The sequence below is a fragment of the Stegostoma tigrinum genome, chromosome 2 (assembly GCF_030684315.1).
Source record: "Stegostoma tigrinum isolate sSteTig4 chromosome 2, sSteTig4.hap1, whole genome shotgun sequence".
In the NCBI taxonomy this organism is placed as follows: domain Eukaryota; kingdom Metazoa; phylum Chordata; class Chondrichthyes; order Orectolobiformes; family Stegostomatidae; genus Stegostoma; species Stegostoma tigrinum.
Genome location: NC_081355.1, coordinates 1,855,378 through 1,871,967, shown reverse-complemented (window position 1 = coordinate 1,871,967; position 16,590 = coordinate 1,855,378). Strand labels below are relative to the sequence as shown.

The following is a 16,590-nucleotide window of genomic DNA, read 5'->3' as shown; positions in this document are numbered from 1 at the left end:
TTGATTAAACTGGGATAAGACCCATTTAACTTTGCAATGCAGGCCATCAACCAACAGGCAGTAGGAGGCTAAGATAACAAAATGTGGAGCTGGATGAACACAGCAGGCCAAGCAGTATCTCAGGAGCACAAAAGCTGATGTTTCGGGCCTAGACCCTTCTCTCTAATGAAGGGTCTAGGCCCAAAATGTCAGCTTTTGTGCTCCTGAGATGCTGCTTGGCCTGCTGTGTTCATCCAGCTCCACATTTTGTTCTCTTGGATTCTCCAGCATCTGCAGTTCCCATTATCACTGAGGCAATAGGAGGCTATTTGAATTGTTTGAATGTACATATTCCAGTTCTGCACATTCCACATCATTCACTTCACCAGTGGTGAAGTAATGTTACAGTGGCTCAGTGGTTAGCACCGCTGCCTTTCAGTATCAGGGACCTGGGTTCGATTCCTGCCTTGGGTGGCTGCCCACGTGAAGTTTGCACCCGTGTCAGTGTGGGTTTCCTCTGGGTACTCCAGTTTCCTGCCACAGTCCAAAGATGAGCAGCTTAGGTGGATCAGCCATGCTAAAATGTTCAGGTGGGTTATAGGGGTAAGGATGGGTCAGTGTGGACTTCTTAGGCCAAAGGGCCTGTTCCCACAATGTAAGGATTCCATGAAGACAAGGGCAAATAATCCTCCCCAATCATAATTTGTTGATACTGCAAGAGGATTGAGATGCTGTGCTTACAAAAACTTGAAAGATGATCAGTGGTGTTCTGTAAGGATCTGTTCTGGGACCTCTGCTCTTTGTGATCTTTATAAAATGACTTGGATGAGGAAGTGTAAGGGTGGCTTAGTAAGTTTGCTGATGACATGAAGGTTGGTGGAGTTGTGGACAACATGGAGGGCTGTTGTAGGTTGCAAAGGGATATTGGTAAGATGCAGAGCTGGACAAGGAAGTCGCAGATGGAATTCAACCCAGAAAAGTGTGAAGTGATTCATTTTGGAAGGTTGAAATTGAATGCAGGGATACAGGGTTAATGGCAGGATTCCTGGCAGTGTGGAGGAGCAGAGGGACTTTAGGGTCCATGTCCATAGATCCCTCAAAGCTGCCTCCTAAGTTGATCGGGTTGTAAGGAAGCTTATGGTGTTTTAGCTTTCATTGGCAGGGGAATTGTGTTTAAGAGCTGCAAAGTTATGCTGCAACTCTATAAAACCCTGGTTAGACCACATTTGGAATATTGTATTCATCAGTTGTCGCCTCATTAGCGGAAGGATGTGTAAGCTTTAGAGAGGGTGAAGAGGAGATTTACCAGGATGCTGCCTGGACTGGGGGGCAGGTCTTATGAAGAAAGGTTGAGGAAGCCAGGTCTTTTTTCATTGGAGCGAAGAAGGATGAGAGATGACTTGATAGAGGTGTGCAAGGTGATGAGAGGCATAGATAGAGTGGATAGACATAGACTTTTTCCCAGGACAGAAATGACTATTGTGAGGGGACATAATTTTAAGGTGATTGGAGGAAGGTGTCGAGGAAATGTCAGAGATAAGTTCTTCACACAGAGAGTGGTGAGTGTATGGAATGCGCTGCTAATGGTGGTAGTGAAGTCAGATACATTGGGGGCATTTAAATAACTCTTGGATGGGCACATCGATGATAGTAAAACGTAGGGTATGCAGGGTTGTTTGATCTTAGTAGGATAATAGGTCAGCACAACATCATGGGCTGAAGGGCCTGTACCGTGCTGTACTGTTCTATGTTCTATCACAATAAGTATTTGACTGGTGAACTGCCCAACCTGAACATCAGACAGAAAGTTTGAGTCCAATACCTAACTCATTGCACCTGGAATCCAGCAGAAATTGTCAGCATTTCCACAGAACCAAGATTGTATCAAATACAAAGAACAAATGACATGGGAGGTGATGGCCTCGTGCTATTGTTGACGAACTGTTAATCCAGAGACCCAGATAACATTCTGGGCGCATGGTTCAAATAATGCCACAGCAAATAGTGGAATTTGAATTCAATATCGCACCTGGAATTAAGAATCTAATGATGACCATGAATCCATTGCCAATTGTTGGAAAAACCCATCTGGATCAATAATGCCCTTTAAGGAAGGAAATTGCCACCCTTACCTGGTCTGGTCTACATGTGACTCCAGACCCACAGCAATGTGGTTGACTCATAACTGTCCTCCGGGCAATTAGGGATGGACAATAAATGCTGCCTGGCCAACGAAGCCATCATCCTGTTAATGAAAAAAAAAGTGTGAAGAGATAGATGCTAAGTAAGGAGAATAGCAGAAAAGTTGAATGATTTCTAATCACATAATGACCAGAATGTTGTCTAAGACACAACACAAAGACAGTTCCCCTGAACAACACTCTAGAAGCATGCAGCAGCCTCCAGCAAAGATTACCAAAACTAAAACTGAGCAGAATAGTAAACCACAGATATATTTCAAAAGTTTGTAATTTTATTGCTCTCTGCTAAATTACCTGCAGACATAATGTTATTTTATTCAGTCATCAAGCCAGTAATCTGTAGCAGTAGTGGTAGAAGCCTGATGTATTAAACATAACTGCCAGTGAACTTTGTCTGTGTATAATCATATCTGCAAATAATGCAACAGTATTGTTGTTTCATTAATCCTGGTATGTGATGGCATGTCTATGTCTAAGAGAAGAATATAACCAAAGGATATGGCCCAAGGACCAGTACATAGATCAGCAATGATCTCATTAAATTGTAAAATAGCCTCAATGGGCTTTCCCTTTGTTCTAGAACATAGAACATTACAGCACAGTACAGGCCCTCGATGTTCTGATCGACTCCTGTTCCTCTTCCATTCACTTTAATGCCTTTCCCGGTTTATTACAGCTCAGGTGTTTTATTGTTCTCCGTCATCTATTCCATCTTCTGCAATCGTAATTCACAGATCTTTGAGCATCCCATTCTGCTCGAATGGATGAGCGATCTTTAAGCATTGCTCACATTTTTCATTTACATGAACCATTTCTCATTATCTCAATTTTATTCTCATTTAACTTCAGTCCAATAATCCTACCAGTTAAATTATAGATATTAGTAGTTTGGAAATAAATCTGATTATAAGTGCTACTATATCATACTCTGCACGATCTATTCCACTGTGTTTGTTAAAGCTAAATGCTCGAAAGCAAATTGTAGAAATGTAGCATTTGATTAGAATGGCGTTTGTTCCATTATGTTAAATTAATAGAGGTGGGTGAATTTTATTATAACATCGGAATCAGTTTATAATTTATTATCCACATTTATGGCCAATTCTCTTTTCAGTTGCACCTAATCAGGATTTCATTGCTAATTTTCTTCTGTTTATTCATACAGAAGCTCTACCATTAGATCTCTGACTTCCCGCACACTTATATTAGAACTTTGACAATGTAGTTCATCAAAACTCAGATTACAGTACATCTTGAATCACAAGGTGCACTGCAGCAATTTGCCAAATTTCCTTAGGCAGTACCTTCTAAACTTATGACCATTTCCACCCACAAGGACAAGGACAACAGATGCATGCGAATACCATTGCCTGCGACTTCCCATCCAAACTGCCCTTGGAAATATATCACCATTCTTTCAATGTTGCTGGATCCAAATCCTGGAATTCCCTCCCTTGCAGCTTCAACCTGTAGCATGTAGGTTGCAGTGGTTCAAGAAGAAGGTGGCTCACCACCACCTTCTCAAAGGCACCTAAGCGTGGGCAATAAATGCTGGCCCAGCCTGCAATACCAAAATCCCCTGAATAAATTACAAAAAAAACTTCCAACCTGATGCCTAAGAGAAAATGTTGGGATATTTCCTGTACCAGAGTATCTCCAGTCAAACAGGTTTAACGTTGCATGGTGTTCAGTTGAGATATTGAATAAAGAGTTGCATTCCCCTAGACCTCAGAAATATCGTAACAGCTGGGCAGAGCATGAGGGGATATTAGCTGGACCCAATACTGCACCATGAAAAAAAATTGGAAACAAATCTTTGCCTCATCTTACAAATGGAGTCTCAGCAAGTTTCTCACTCAATTTCTTATTTCTTATTGAATTGACAGGGTGTGGGCAGTGTTGACGAGGTCAGCATTTATCATCCATCCCGAACTTCCTTCATTTGTGAGCTACTTTCCTGAACTACAGTACCTCAAAAAGCAGCTCCCCAACACCTTCCCGTAGGCAGTCACAAATGGGCATTGCATACTGAGTTAACCTGCATCATGGACATCGCATGAATGAATCTTAGGAACGTGGCTAAAAATGGATGGGAACAAAATAAAATTAAAATATTTTCTTACTACATTGAAGCAATTTGATCAATTAGTACATTGATGTGTTTGGCTGTATTCTTTTATAAACATATTAAAAAGTATTAAAAATGTGCGTCCAACAAATGATCATCTGTTTATTTTTAATCATTCATGGATTGTGAGCATCTCTGGCTAGCCAGCATTCATTACCTGTCCCTATTCATCTCCATCCGCTTTGTTAACTTGCATTTGTTTCACTCTATCAAATATTAAATTTATTTCAATGTTATGCCAACAGAGCGTTAATCCTTCCACTAAATACTACTGCAGATATACATATCCCTGGTTAGATCCCATCTGTGTCTCCCTTACCACTACGCCTCAGAGTAGATATATTGTCTGTTGAAGGCAAGCAGCACAGATTTCATCAGAATGTTAACAGAGTTTCACTGGTTAGACTACAACAAGTGATAATATTAACCTGTCGATAGTCCCTGGGTTATAAAAGATGCAGCTGAGGTTTGCTGGAAGTTGTGATGATTTTGAAAGGAGCTGATTGGTTAGAGAGAACATTGTCTCAGCTGTAACAAGTGTCAAAGTTAAGGTGATAGAACCAAAGCAAACTTGATTGACATTTTTATAAAAACGCAGTACTCAGATGCTGGAGATCTGAAATAAAAACTGGGAATGCTGGAGAAACTCAGCAGATCTGGCAGCTTCTGAAAAAAGAAACGTTTTGAGACGGATATGACTTCTTAAGGATGCAACAAATTCATGTCAAAGATAGAAGTATGGAACTGACTGCCTCAAAAGACTTGCTGGATCAATTAATAATTGTAAATATAAGCTTAATAGCTGTTTTACTAGACAAGGTGCATGAAGCCAATACAGGTTTATACAGGGAATGTAGCACACTGGCTGCAGTTAGGTTGTAGGCCATCATGATGATTGAATTGAATGTTAGGCCTACTCCTTCGATGCTGTCTGACCTGCTGTGCTTTTCCAGCCTCGCAGCTACAGACTCTGGCTTCCAGCATCTGCAGACCTTATTGTCTCTAACTAACTAGTGGGCTGAATGGCGTCCTCATTCCTATTTTCCTGAGGCGAAGGAGAACTTGCTAAATGTAATTCCTGTGTTTGTTTGGTATATGATATTTAACAATCATTTCCAAGTTATTTAGTTTGACCTTTAAATGCCCCTGTTAGGGATTCCCATCACAAACATACCAACAGATGAGCAAGGAACAAGAGTAGGCCACTCGGCCCTTCGAGCCTGCCTTGCCATTCAGTAAGGTTGTGGCTGATCTGATTTTAACCTTAACTCTACATTCCTGCAATAAAAAGGTGTGAAGCTGGATGAACACAGCAGGCCATGCAGCATCAGAGGAGCAGGAAGGCTGATGTTTCAGGTCTAGACCCTTCTTACGAAATGTCAGCTTTCCTGCTCCTCTGATGCTGCTTGGCCTGCTGTGTTCATCCAGCTCTACATCTTATTATTTCAGATTCTCCAGCATCTGCAGTTCCAACTATCTCCTCTACATTCCTGCATGTCCCCAGTAATCTTCCATCCCCTTGGTCATCAAGAGTCTCTCTACATCTGCCTTAAAACTATTTACAGATTCTGCATCTGCTGCCTTTTGATGAAGGGAATTCAAAGATTCATGACTTTCTGAGAGAAAAATATTTTCCTCATCTCTATTTTAAAATGATGACCTCTTATTTTTAAACTGCGACCCCTGATTCTAGATTCTCTCACAAGAGGAAAGATCTTATCAACAGCTGCCCAGTGAAGACCCACCCCCCCACCCCCGGATCTTACCTGTTCCTGTAAAGATACCTCTGACTCTTCGAAACTCAAGAAGATGCAGGCCTAGGCTATTTAGCCTTCCTTCATAAGACAATCCATACATTTGAAGACAACTTGAATCTTCTCCAGTTTAAAGGAGAAACAGTCTGAGTCAGTAGTGTCACAGAACTGCTACAGTGCAGAAGAAGGCTATTCAGCCCATTGCTCCTGCACCAGCTCTTCACACAAGCGTTATTATTTATTCCAGTTCACGTTTTGGGTCCGGTGACCCTTCCTCAGAACCCTGATGAAGGGTCACCGGACCCGAAATGTTAACTCTGTTTTCTCCTCCACAGATGCTGCCAGAGCTGCTGAGCTTTGTTTTTGTTCCTGATTTACGGTATCCGCAGTTCTTTTGGTTTTCATTCCTTTTTAATGCCATTCTCTTGATTTTACCCCATTCCCTTCACATTATTTCTATCCAAATAACCATCCAATGCCTTCTTGATTACCCAAGTTGAACCTTCCTCTATCACACTTCCAGCCCATTTGTTCAAGCTGTAAAAAACTCACTCAGAGAAAGCATTTTTCCTCACATCACCCTATCCTTTGCCCATCAGTCTAAATCTGTGCCTTCTTGTTCTTGTTCCTTATTTGAGTAGGCACAGCTTCTCCCCATCTAAGCTATCCAGGGGGAAAGGCAGTATCAGCTCACCCTCTCATCATAAGTTGTTAATAATCCACCTGAGCTTTTCCTGGACAGGATGCCTTCTGAATGTCCTTCCCATTCCTTGTAAGTGCACCTGCTTTCTGCATTGTTGCATCAAACTTGCTGTATAACCAACTCAAGAAACAGTGCTTAAATGAGCACCAGTTATTTTAAAAGGGTTCAGAGCTTGTGATTTCTATTCACTAGTCTCTGAATTGTACCCAGTGATTCACCTGGAACAGCTATCTCCTTGTCGTATTCTTCATGAGAAAGAACCATTCAGTCGTTAATTGAGAGTTCATGTGAAACAGTTCCTATTGTTTTTATATTTATTCTGTTTACAAGTAGCGAAGGATTGTTTTACATTCTCCTTTTTGTAAAAATGTTGGAAGAACATCAGTAATTGAAATGTTGAAATATTTATTGTTTTCTCAGGTTCCTTTGTTGTGCAGATAACAGCAACAGACGCTGATGATCCAACGTATGGAAACAGTGCCAGGGTTGTGTACAGTATTCTGCAGGGACAGCCGTACTTTTCTGTTGATCCCAAAACAGGTAACTGTTTCTATTTAAGCAATAGTAGTTAATTTTAATAAACAAATAATGATTTGGAAGAATTGTGGCTCATTGGGTAAATCTCTCTTGCCTCTGAGCCCAAACGTTGTGAGTTCAACTCTTTTCCAGAGAATTTTAAGCACAAAATACAACTGAAGTTCCAGTGAGGCATGGACAGAAGTGCCTTTCTTTTGGAAGAATTGATAAACCAAAGCTCCTTCTCCCCTCTTGGGTAAAGATCCATGGCACTATTTTGAAGAAGAGGAGGTGAGGTGTCCCTCAATCATTGCCAGTAAAACAGATGATTTGGTTGTGATTATATTACTAATTTCTGGAAGTTTTCTGTGTGCAAATGGATGTTGCTTCTCTTACATTTCTGCAATAAATTGCCAGTGCACCATACTGTCTGCATGTGCTGCTGGACAGAAAAATATTAAAGATTGTAAATTTAAATGAGTAGGATGTATTGCACAATGGCAGTGATGAAATGGGAATATCGGTGACTACACTTTTCAAAGTACTTTATGGGAATATAGGAACAGGAGTAGGCTATTCAATGAGAAGTTGGCTGATGAGTGGCCTAACTCCATCGAGCTGCCTGTGGCCCATATCTCCTAACACCTTTGACGAATAAAAAATTACCTATCTCAGATTTAAAAGTAATAACAGATCCAGCAGCCACTGCTGTCTGGGGATGAGGGCTCCAAACCTCAAAAATCCTTTGTGTGTAGAAGTGTTCCTACTTTACTGTCAGTAAATAGTTTTGGAATACCTTGAGGTCATGAAGAAATGTCAGCTATAATATTCTTTTATATGTGCAAGGCACATTACTGACAGAAATGTTAAAGCAGTGAATGTACAGCGTAAAGGTAAGGCAATAGGTGTGAGAGGCATACCTTCAGCACAGTTTCTGGGAATCCTATATTCTTGATCTCAATGATACTGGCCACATAGGAAGATGCAAGAAGTTTCTACGTTGGGAATTCCTCCTCCCCGAACAGCATACCTCCAAAGAATACATGAATGGTTTTCTTTTGTAAATGTGGCCTCCATATTAAAAAAAATGCTAGAACAACAAGTTAAATGTTGTGGTGGATGGAAATCTGATATAAAACCAGTAAATTCTGGGTATACTCAGCTGATCAGGCAGCATCTAGAGAGAGAGGAACAGTTTCACATTTCAGGATCAAACAAAAACAGAAATTTCTGGAGAAATTCAGCAGATCTGGCAGCATTTATGAAGAAAGAACAGACTTAATGTTTCAAGCCCAGTGAACCTTCACCAGAAGTGGACTTAAACTTTAACCCTACTTTCTCATTTCAGAGGCTTCCAGACCTGCTGAGTTTCTCCAGCATTATCTGTTTTTTTTGTTCAGATCTCCAGCATTTGCAGTTCTCTGTTTTACATTTTACAACAATGGCCTGATATCCAGAGCAGGGTGAAGGCAAGATAGAGGTTGATTATCACATTAACAGTGAAAAAGTGAATGCATTTTACTGGGAGATAGTAAGGACTGTAGATGCTGGAAGTCAGAGCTGGTAAAATGTGGAAATGGAGGAGCACAGCAGGTCAGGCTGCATCAAAGGAGCAGGAAAGTTGACGTTGTGGGTCTGGATCCTTCATCAGGGCTGTCATTTAAAACACATCAGAAACCATGAAGGTAATGAGTTGCTATTTAAGAAGGGAGTGGTCTGAAGGTTGTAAATTATCATTACAGCATTACATATCATGATGTTGAAATTAAAAGATGAAAACTAGCTAACATTAATGAACCAGGTAACTTAGTGGATAGCATGTTATATATTCCATTTTACATCTCTTTAACTATTGGAACAGTAAGTCATTAAAATAGTTTCCTTTTCTCTGTGGAGATCACAGAAAGAGCATCAATAACTCTCAGCTGAAACAAAGAACTGTGGATGCTGAGAATGTGAAACAAAAACTGAAATTACTGAAGAAATTTAGCATGTCTGACAGCATCTGTGGAGAGAGAAACAAAGTTAGTATTTTGAGTCCAATGACTCTTCATCAGAACTGAACTAAAATTCTCTTTTCTCAGATGCTCCCAGAATGGCTGAGTTGATCCAGTAATTTCTGCTTTTGTTTAATAAGTATTTACGACTGCCTCAGCATCAGTACTACTTGCATTCTGACAAGAACTTGAAATATTACAAGTATGGCTCAGTGGCAGCATTTTCTCAAGTTAGAAAGGTAGTGAATTCTGGTTCAAGGTCTTACTCATTCTTTTGCTGTCTTCACCTGGTTTAAATTTAAATTTAAATACATCAGCAACACATCCCAAAGCAGACCAGCAGAGCTCTAAAGCAAATGCAGGAAGGTGGGATTAGGACTGAGTAGCTGAAACAGATACGGTGAGCTAAGTGGCTGTAAACTTTCCATGATTTCCAAGATATTAAAAAATATCAACTGGTACAAAATACAACTGTCAGACAATTCACAATAAACCAGTTTCACATTGGTCTGGACCAATTTCAAGAAACAGGAAATAGGAACAAGAGTAGGCCATATGGCAATTTGACCCTGCTGTAAAATTCGTTTGGATCTTTCAATCCAAATTCGTACCCTATTCCCCTTTCTCCCCCGTACCCTTTGATCCCTTTAGCCCTAAGAACTATCTATAACTGCTTCTTGAAAACATTCAAAGTTTTGACCTCAATTGCTTTCTTCAGCGGAGAATTTCACAGGCTCACCACTGTCTGGGTGAAGACATTTCTCTTCACCTCAGGCCTAAGTGTTTTATCTGTATCCGTCGAATGTGACCCCCTGTTTCTAGAGTCCCTGGTCACTAGGAACATCCTTCCTGCATTTACTCTGACCAATCCTGTTAGATTTTATAGACTTCTATGAGATTCCATTCACCACCACCTCCCCCTCCCCCATTCTCCTCAACGCCAGTGAATGTACTCTTTCACTTCATATGTCAGTCCTGTCATCCTATTTAACCATGAAGAATCAGTAAACTGAGTCAAAAAAATACTTCTCACATTACAGCCCCTCTAGTCTTTCGCTTCTTGTGTTAAGCAATAGATTCCATTTGATCAATGAGCTCACAATTTGGTCAGATGGGGAAACTGAGGAATCTAAATGTAGCTACTCATTCTTTTGAAGATGTTTAAACTGGAAGCAAATATTGTACTTGCAATAATTAGAATATCAATGAGTCATTGATCAAGAAATTTAACAAGATTTTCAGCTTATTGATAAAATAATATGTTTTTGCTTAAGGAATTTAGTAGAAAGAATTAGAAGTTAGTATGCTTGCGGTGAAATAGATTATGCAAAAATAGAGATTCCAACTCAGGAGGGATCCATTTATTGCAATTTTTTTGAACAAATGAGGTCTATTCTCTATTTGTCAGCTGTGTTTGAGATTTGAGTCCAAGTTCCTAGTCAGGTATTATCACAGAATAATGCTCTCCTGAGTGCCGTGGGCTTGATTCTAATGTTAGTGAACAATTTCGTGGGAGTGGACTGAATCATTGTGGCACAGGACTCTTGCTGTATGTCATCATGAAATGTGCTCAGTTTATACTGAACCATTTACTAATGAGTAAAATTGAGCAACTAGTGATGGTCAAACTTTGGTAAAATATAAGCCCGCTGTTTAGTATAGTGAATCCATTTATATCGCATTACGCACATCATTCTAAAATTCACATCCTTCAATCTCTCTCTGTCTCTACAACCTCCTCCAGCCTCAGACATCTTTGTGATCCTCCAATCCTGCCCCTTGCACATGCCCCATGCCTCAGTGTACTGACTCCTAAGGCGGGATCTTCTGTCCCCTCCAGGGGTTGGCAGCTTGGGAATGGGAAAGGCACTTAATTAGGAGGAGTGGTGACATCCCTGCTGTTGTTCCCACTGGAATTGACTTCCTGGTGGAAAGGCTCATGGTCAGACTACCCACCCAGCCATCAGGTGAGGCCCATGAGTGCCAACTGAGGAACACTACAGGGAGGTCATCCAGTACCGTTGGGATCAGTCCAGTTGCAGGCAGACCTGTCGTGAAGTAATAAAAACAGAACTGAGGAAGAGATAGTAGGAACTGATGATGTTGGAGAATCTGAGATAACACGGTGTGAAGCTGGATGAACACAGCAGGCCAAGCAGCGTCAGAGGAGCAGGAAAGCTTGATGTTTCGGGTTGGGAAGAAGGGTCCTGACCTGAAACGTCAAGCTTTTCTGCTCCTCTGATTCTGCTTGGCCCACTGTGTTCATCCAGCTTCACACCGTGTTATCTCAGAACTGAGGAAGGATCACCAGACCCAAAACATTAACTCTGATTTTTTCTTCACAGATGCTGCCAGCCCTGCTGAGCTTTTCTGGCAATTTCTGTTTTTGTTCCTGATTTACAGTATCCGCAGTTCTTTTGGTTTTTATTCTGTCATGAAGAGATGAGCCCTGACAGTTCACCCTCTGTGGGTAGCTCCTCACCTCAGGGTGGGATTATATTAAATAATGACAATCAGTTCTAGGTGAAGGCATTAGAGATAGGTCACGGGATGCCACTGTAAACCAATGCCTGCCGTTGCTTCCAACATCTCTACCTGCTGTCTCCTCATGACTACAAACCCCTCCACTTCTTGGGGTTGTCCTTTGTGATCCTGGGCAACCAGTGGGTGTTCTTCCACCACCAGGCCTATGGCCTACTTCCTGGTCCTGTGGAGTGAGGTAATCTTGTTTGACAATGCTGTAACTGAGTGGGACCACCACCCCTGAAATCTTCATTCAAACAAAGGCTTGTATTGGCAGATTGACATTTGATTTAGTGGAGATTCCAAGAGGAGGCAATGCCAATATTTACTCAGCTCTGTCAGCAAGACCCCCAGCATCTTAGCAAAATTCTGCTCTGAGACTCTGGAATATTCTCCCCAATCCTTTATGTCCCTCTACCTCCTTATGTTCCTTCATGAGACTCGTTAAGACCAAGCTCTTTGTCTGACTTTTTGATCCTTAATTGATGTAACCATAGAAGAGGCCCTTTGGCCCATCATGTCTGTACCACTGAAAATGCACTACTGCTTACACCAGTCCCACACTAGCACCATAGCCCTCAATGTAATGACATTTCGAAAGTTCATCAAGTACTTTGTCAAGATTGTGAAGTTTCCTGCCTGGACTGTCCTCGCAGGGAGTGCATTTCAGACTGCCACTGTCTTTTGGGTGAAAATAAATTCCTCAATTCCCTTCTAAACCTCCTTCCTTTCACTTTAAAAGTGTGCCCCCTTGGTCTTGACCCCTTGACTAAAGGGAACAGCTGCTTTCTATCCACTCTGTCCATATCCCTCATAATCTTATACACCACCGTCAGGTCCTCACTCAGCATTCTCTGCTCCAAAGAAAACAACAACATGAGCTTAACCAGCTTCCCTTCATCGCTGAAATGCTCCATCCTATGCAATGACAAATTCTGTTAGATAACTTTTTTTTCTGAAGTGTCGTAGTGCTTGTTGGCAGGTAAACGTATTGCGTGAATGCAGATATTGGTGCTTTAAAAGGCAGTCAGACAAAACAAGGTTGCACTGCAAATACAGCCCTGAAATCACATCTCTTCGCAATTAAGGAATGATAACCAATTGGTTATTACCCCCAGAATTGAAACCCCATTGCTCACCTGGGCATTGGAATAGTTTTCAGTTGAAAATCCATAAAGTAAGGTCAGTGCCAACTCATAGAATGAAAAGCAAATGTGAAAGTCCGTCTTGTGGGTGTATTATTTGTCGCATTACCTACATAAGAGAATTTCATGACAAATATTTGATTTTCTCTGTTTTCCATGTTTAGGTGTTATCAGAACTGCTTTATCAAACATGGACAGAGAAGTGAAAGAAGAATACCAAGTTATCATTCAGGCCAAAGACATGGGTGGACAAATGGGCGGCTTAGCAGGAACTACAATGGTCAACATCACTCTTACTGATGTCAATGACAATCCACCAAGATTTGCAAAAAGTAAGTGCTCCTGCTTTATTCAACCCCTTCACAAAATACACAAAACCCTTTGACCCATGGTCTACACTTCGATGATATAGAAACCAGAATGAAATAGCCAAACCTTTGGTTGCGGTTAATCTTTTCCAAGTCTGTGTTAGTTTTGGGGATGAGCGATTTTTGAAGCTAGTTACAAGGTTTTGTTTTCAGTGCCGTAATGGGTTTATTTCTGATGAATACCCAATGGCGCACTCGCCTGGTTTTCATGCTGAAGGTACAGGGTTCAGAAACAAGCTCCTGGATTTCACACTACAGCAAGAAAACTGGGAGAAGATGTTTGACTGCAATGACAATGTGATGGATTCACCTAAAGACAACACATTCCCTTGTAAAAGATACTCAGTTTTTCCAAAACTAACTCCCAACAATTTGTATTTCCTTTTGTTGCACAGGTTCACGTCAATGTGATCTGTGGATAGAAAGATTAACATTTCACACTTTTGAGATAGCTTTGGCAAATCGTGTTAAGGAGAATTCAAAGGGATTATACAAATACATTAAGGACAGGAGGGTAACTCGGGAGAGAATAGGGCCCGTTAAATAAAAGCGAGGCTACCTATGTGTGAAACAGCAGAAGATGGGGAAGATAATAAACAAATATTCTGCATCAGTGTTTACTGTGGAGAAGGATATGGAAGATAGAGGATGTGAGGAAAGTAAATACTGACATCTTGAAATATGTCCATAATACAGAGGAGGAGGTGCTAGACGTCTTAAAGCGCATGAAGGTGGATAAATCCCTGGGACCTGATCAGGTGTTCCTTAAAACTTTGTGGGAAGCTGGGGAAGTGATTGCTGGGCCCCTTACTGAGATATTTGTATCATTGATGGGCACAGGCCAGATGCCAAAGGCTGGAGATTTGCTAACATGGTGTCACTATTTAAGAAAAGTGGTAAGGAAAAGCCAGGTAACTACAATTCAGTGAGCCTGACTTTGGTGGTGGGCAAGTTGTTGGAGGATATTCTGAGGGACAGGATTTTGAAGTATTTGGAAAGGCAAGGACTGATTAGGAATAATCAACATGGGTTTATGCATGGGAAACGATATCTCATGAGCTTTATTGAGCTTTTTGAAGAAGTAACAAAGAGGATTGATGAGGGCAGAGTGGTGGATATGATCTAAATGGACTTCAGTAAGGTGTTCGATAAGTCTCCTCATGGTAGACTGGTTAGCAAGGTCAGATCACACGGAACAGAGCGAGAACTAGCTACTTAGAAACAGAACTAGCTTGAAGGTAGAAGACAGAGGGTGGTGGTGGAGCGTTGCTTTTCAGACTAGAGGCCTATGACCAACGGAGTACCACAAGGATCAGGCTGGGTCCGCTGCTTTCTGTCATTTATATAAATGATTTGGATGTGAACATAGGAGGTATGGTGAGTAAGTTTGCAGATGAAACCAAAATTGGAGGTGTAGTGGGCAGTGAAGAAGGTTACCTTAGAGTGCAATAGTATCTTGATCAGATGGGTCAACGGGTCAAGGAGTAGTAGACGGAGTTTAATTGAGATAAATGTGGGGTGCTGCATTTTGACAAGGCAAATTACGGCTGGACTTAATGGTAAGGTCCTGGGGAGTGTTGTCGAACAAAGAGATCTTGGAGTGTAGGTTCATAGTTCCTTGAAAGTGGAGTCACAGGTAGATAGAATAGTGAGGAAGGTGTTTGGTATGCTTGCCTTATTGGTCAGTGCATTGAGTATAGGAGTTGGGAAGTCATGTTGAGGCTGTATAGGACTTTGGTTAGGCCACTATTGTAATACTGCATACAGTTGTGGTCTCACTGCTACAGGAAGGACATAGTGAAACTTGAAAGAGTTCAGAAAAGATTTACAAGAATGTTGCCAGGATTGAAGAACTTGAGTTATAGGGACAGGCTGAAAAGATTGGGGCTATTTTCCTTGGAGCATTGGAGGCGGGGTGGGGGGGTAGGTGAGCTTATAGAAGTTTATAAAATCATGAAGGGGCATGGGTATGGTAAATAAACTAAGCCATTTCTCTGCGGTGGCGGAGTCCAAAATTGGAGGGCATACATTTAAGGTGGAGGGGAAAGATTTAAAAGGGACTTAAAGAATTACTTTTTCACACAAAGGGTGATGCGTGTTTGGAATAAGCTGCCAGAGGAAGTGCTAGAGGTAGGTACAATAACAACATTTAAAAGGCCTCTGGATGGGAATATGAATATGAAGGGTTTAGAGGGATATTGGCCAAATGATGGCAAATGGGACCAGATTTATTGAGGAAATCTGATCGGCATGGATGAGTTGGACTGAAGGGTCGGTTTCTGTGCTGTACGCCTCTATTCTCCATCACTCTATTTACTGCATGACTTTTTTTTTGACACACAGTAGTTTGTCAGAAAATTGGATCAGTGATAATGGGAACTGCAGATGCTGGAGAATCCAAGATAATAAAATATGAGGCTGGATGAACACAGCAGGCCCAGCAGCATCTGAGGAGCACAAAAGCTGACGTTTCGGGCCTAGACCCTTCATCAGAGAGGGGGATGGGGTGAGGGTTCTGGGATAAATAGGGAGAGAGGGGGAGGCGGACCGAAGATGGAGAGAAAAGAAGATAGGTGGAGAGGAGAGTATAGGTGGGGAGGTAGGGAGGGGATAGGTCAGTCCAGGGAAGACAGACAGGTCAAGGAGGTGGGATGAGGTTAGTAGGTAGGAGATGGAGGTGCGGCTTGGGGTGGGAGGAAGGGATGGGTGAGAGGAAGAACAGGTTAGGGAGGCAGAGACAGGTTGGACTGGTTTTGGGATGCAGTGGGTGGAGGGGAAGAGCTGGGCTGGTTGTGTGGTGCAGTGGGGGGAGGGGACGAACTGGGCTGGTTTAGGGATGCGGTGGGGGAAGGGGAGATTTTGAAGCTGGTGAAGTCCACATTGATACCATATGGCTGCAGGGTTCCCAAGCGGAATATGAGTTGCTGTTCCTGCAACCTTCGGGTGGCATCATTGTGGCACTGCAGGAGGCCCATGATGGGCATGTCATCTAAGAATGGGACGGGGACTGGAAATGGTTTGCGACAGGGAGGTGCAGTTGTTTATTGCGAACCGAGCAGAGGTGTTCTGCAAAGCGGTCCCCAAGCCTCCGCTTGATTTCTCCAATGTAGAGAAAGCCACATGGGGTACAGTGGATGCAGTATACTACATTGGCAGATGTGCAGGTGAACCTCTGCTTAATGTGGAAAGCCATCTTGGGGCCTGGGATAGGGGTGAGGGAGGAGGTGTGGGGGCAAGTGTAGCATTTCCTGCGGTTGCAGGGGAAGGTGCCGGGTG

General features: G+C 42.0%; 1 protein-coding gene across 4 annotated transcripts in view; it reads left to right on the top strand.

Moving 5' to 3' along the window:
* LOC125447799 (cadherin-12-like) overlaps positions 1 to 16,590 on the top strand; it is a 646,081-nt gene that overhangs the window by 452,410 nt on the left and 177,081 nt on the right. For all 4 annotated transcript variants that reach the window (XM_059641207.1, XM_059641199.1, XM_059641205.1 and 1 more), the window contains exons 4-5: positions 7,186 to 7,305; positions 13,111 to 13,278. In XM_059641207.1, coding sequence (XP_059497190.1) covers positions 7,186 to 7,305; positions 13,111 to 13,278 — 288 coding nt within the window. The remainder of the gene's footprint in view (positions 1 to 7,185; positions 7,306 to 13,110; positions 13,279 to 16,590) is intronic.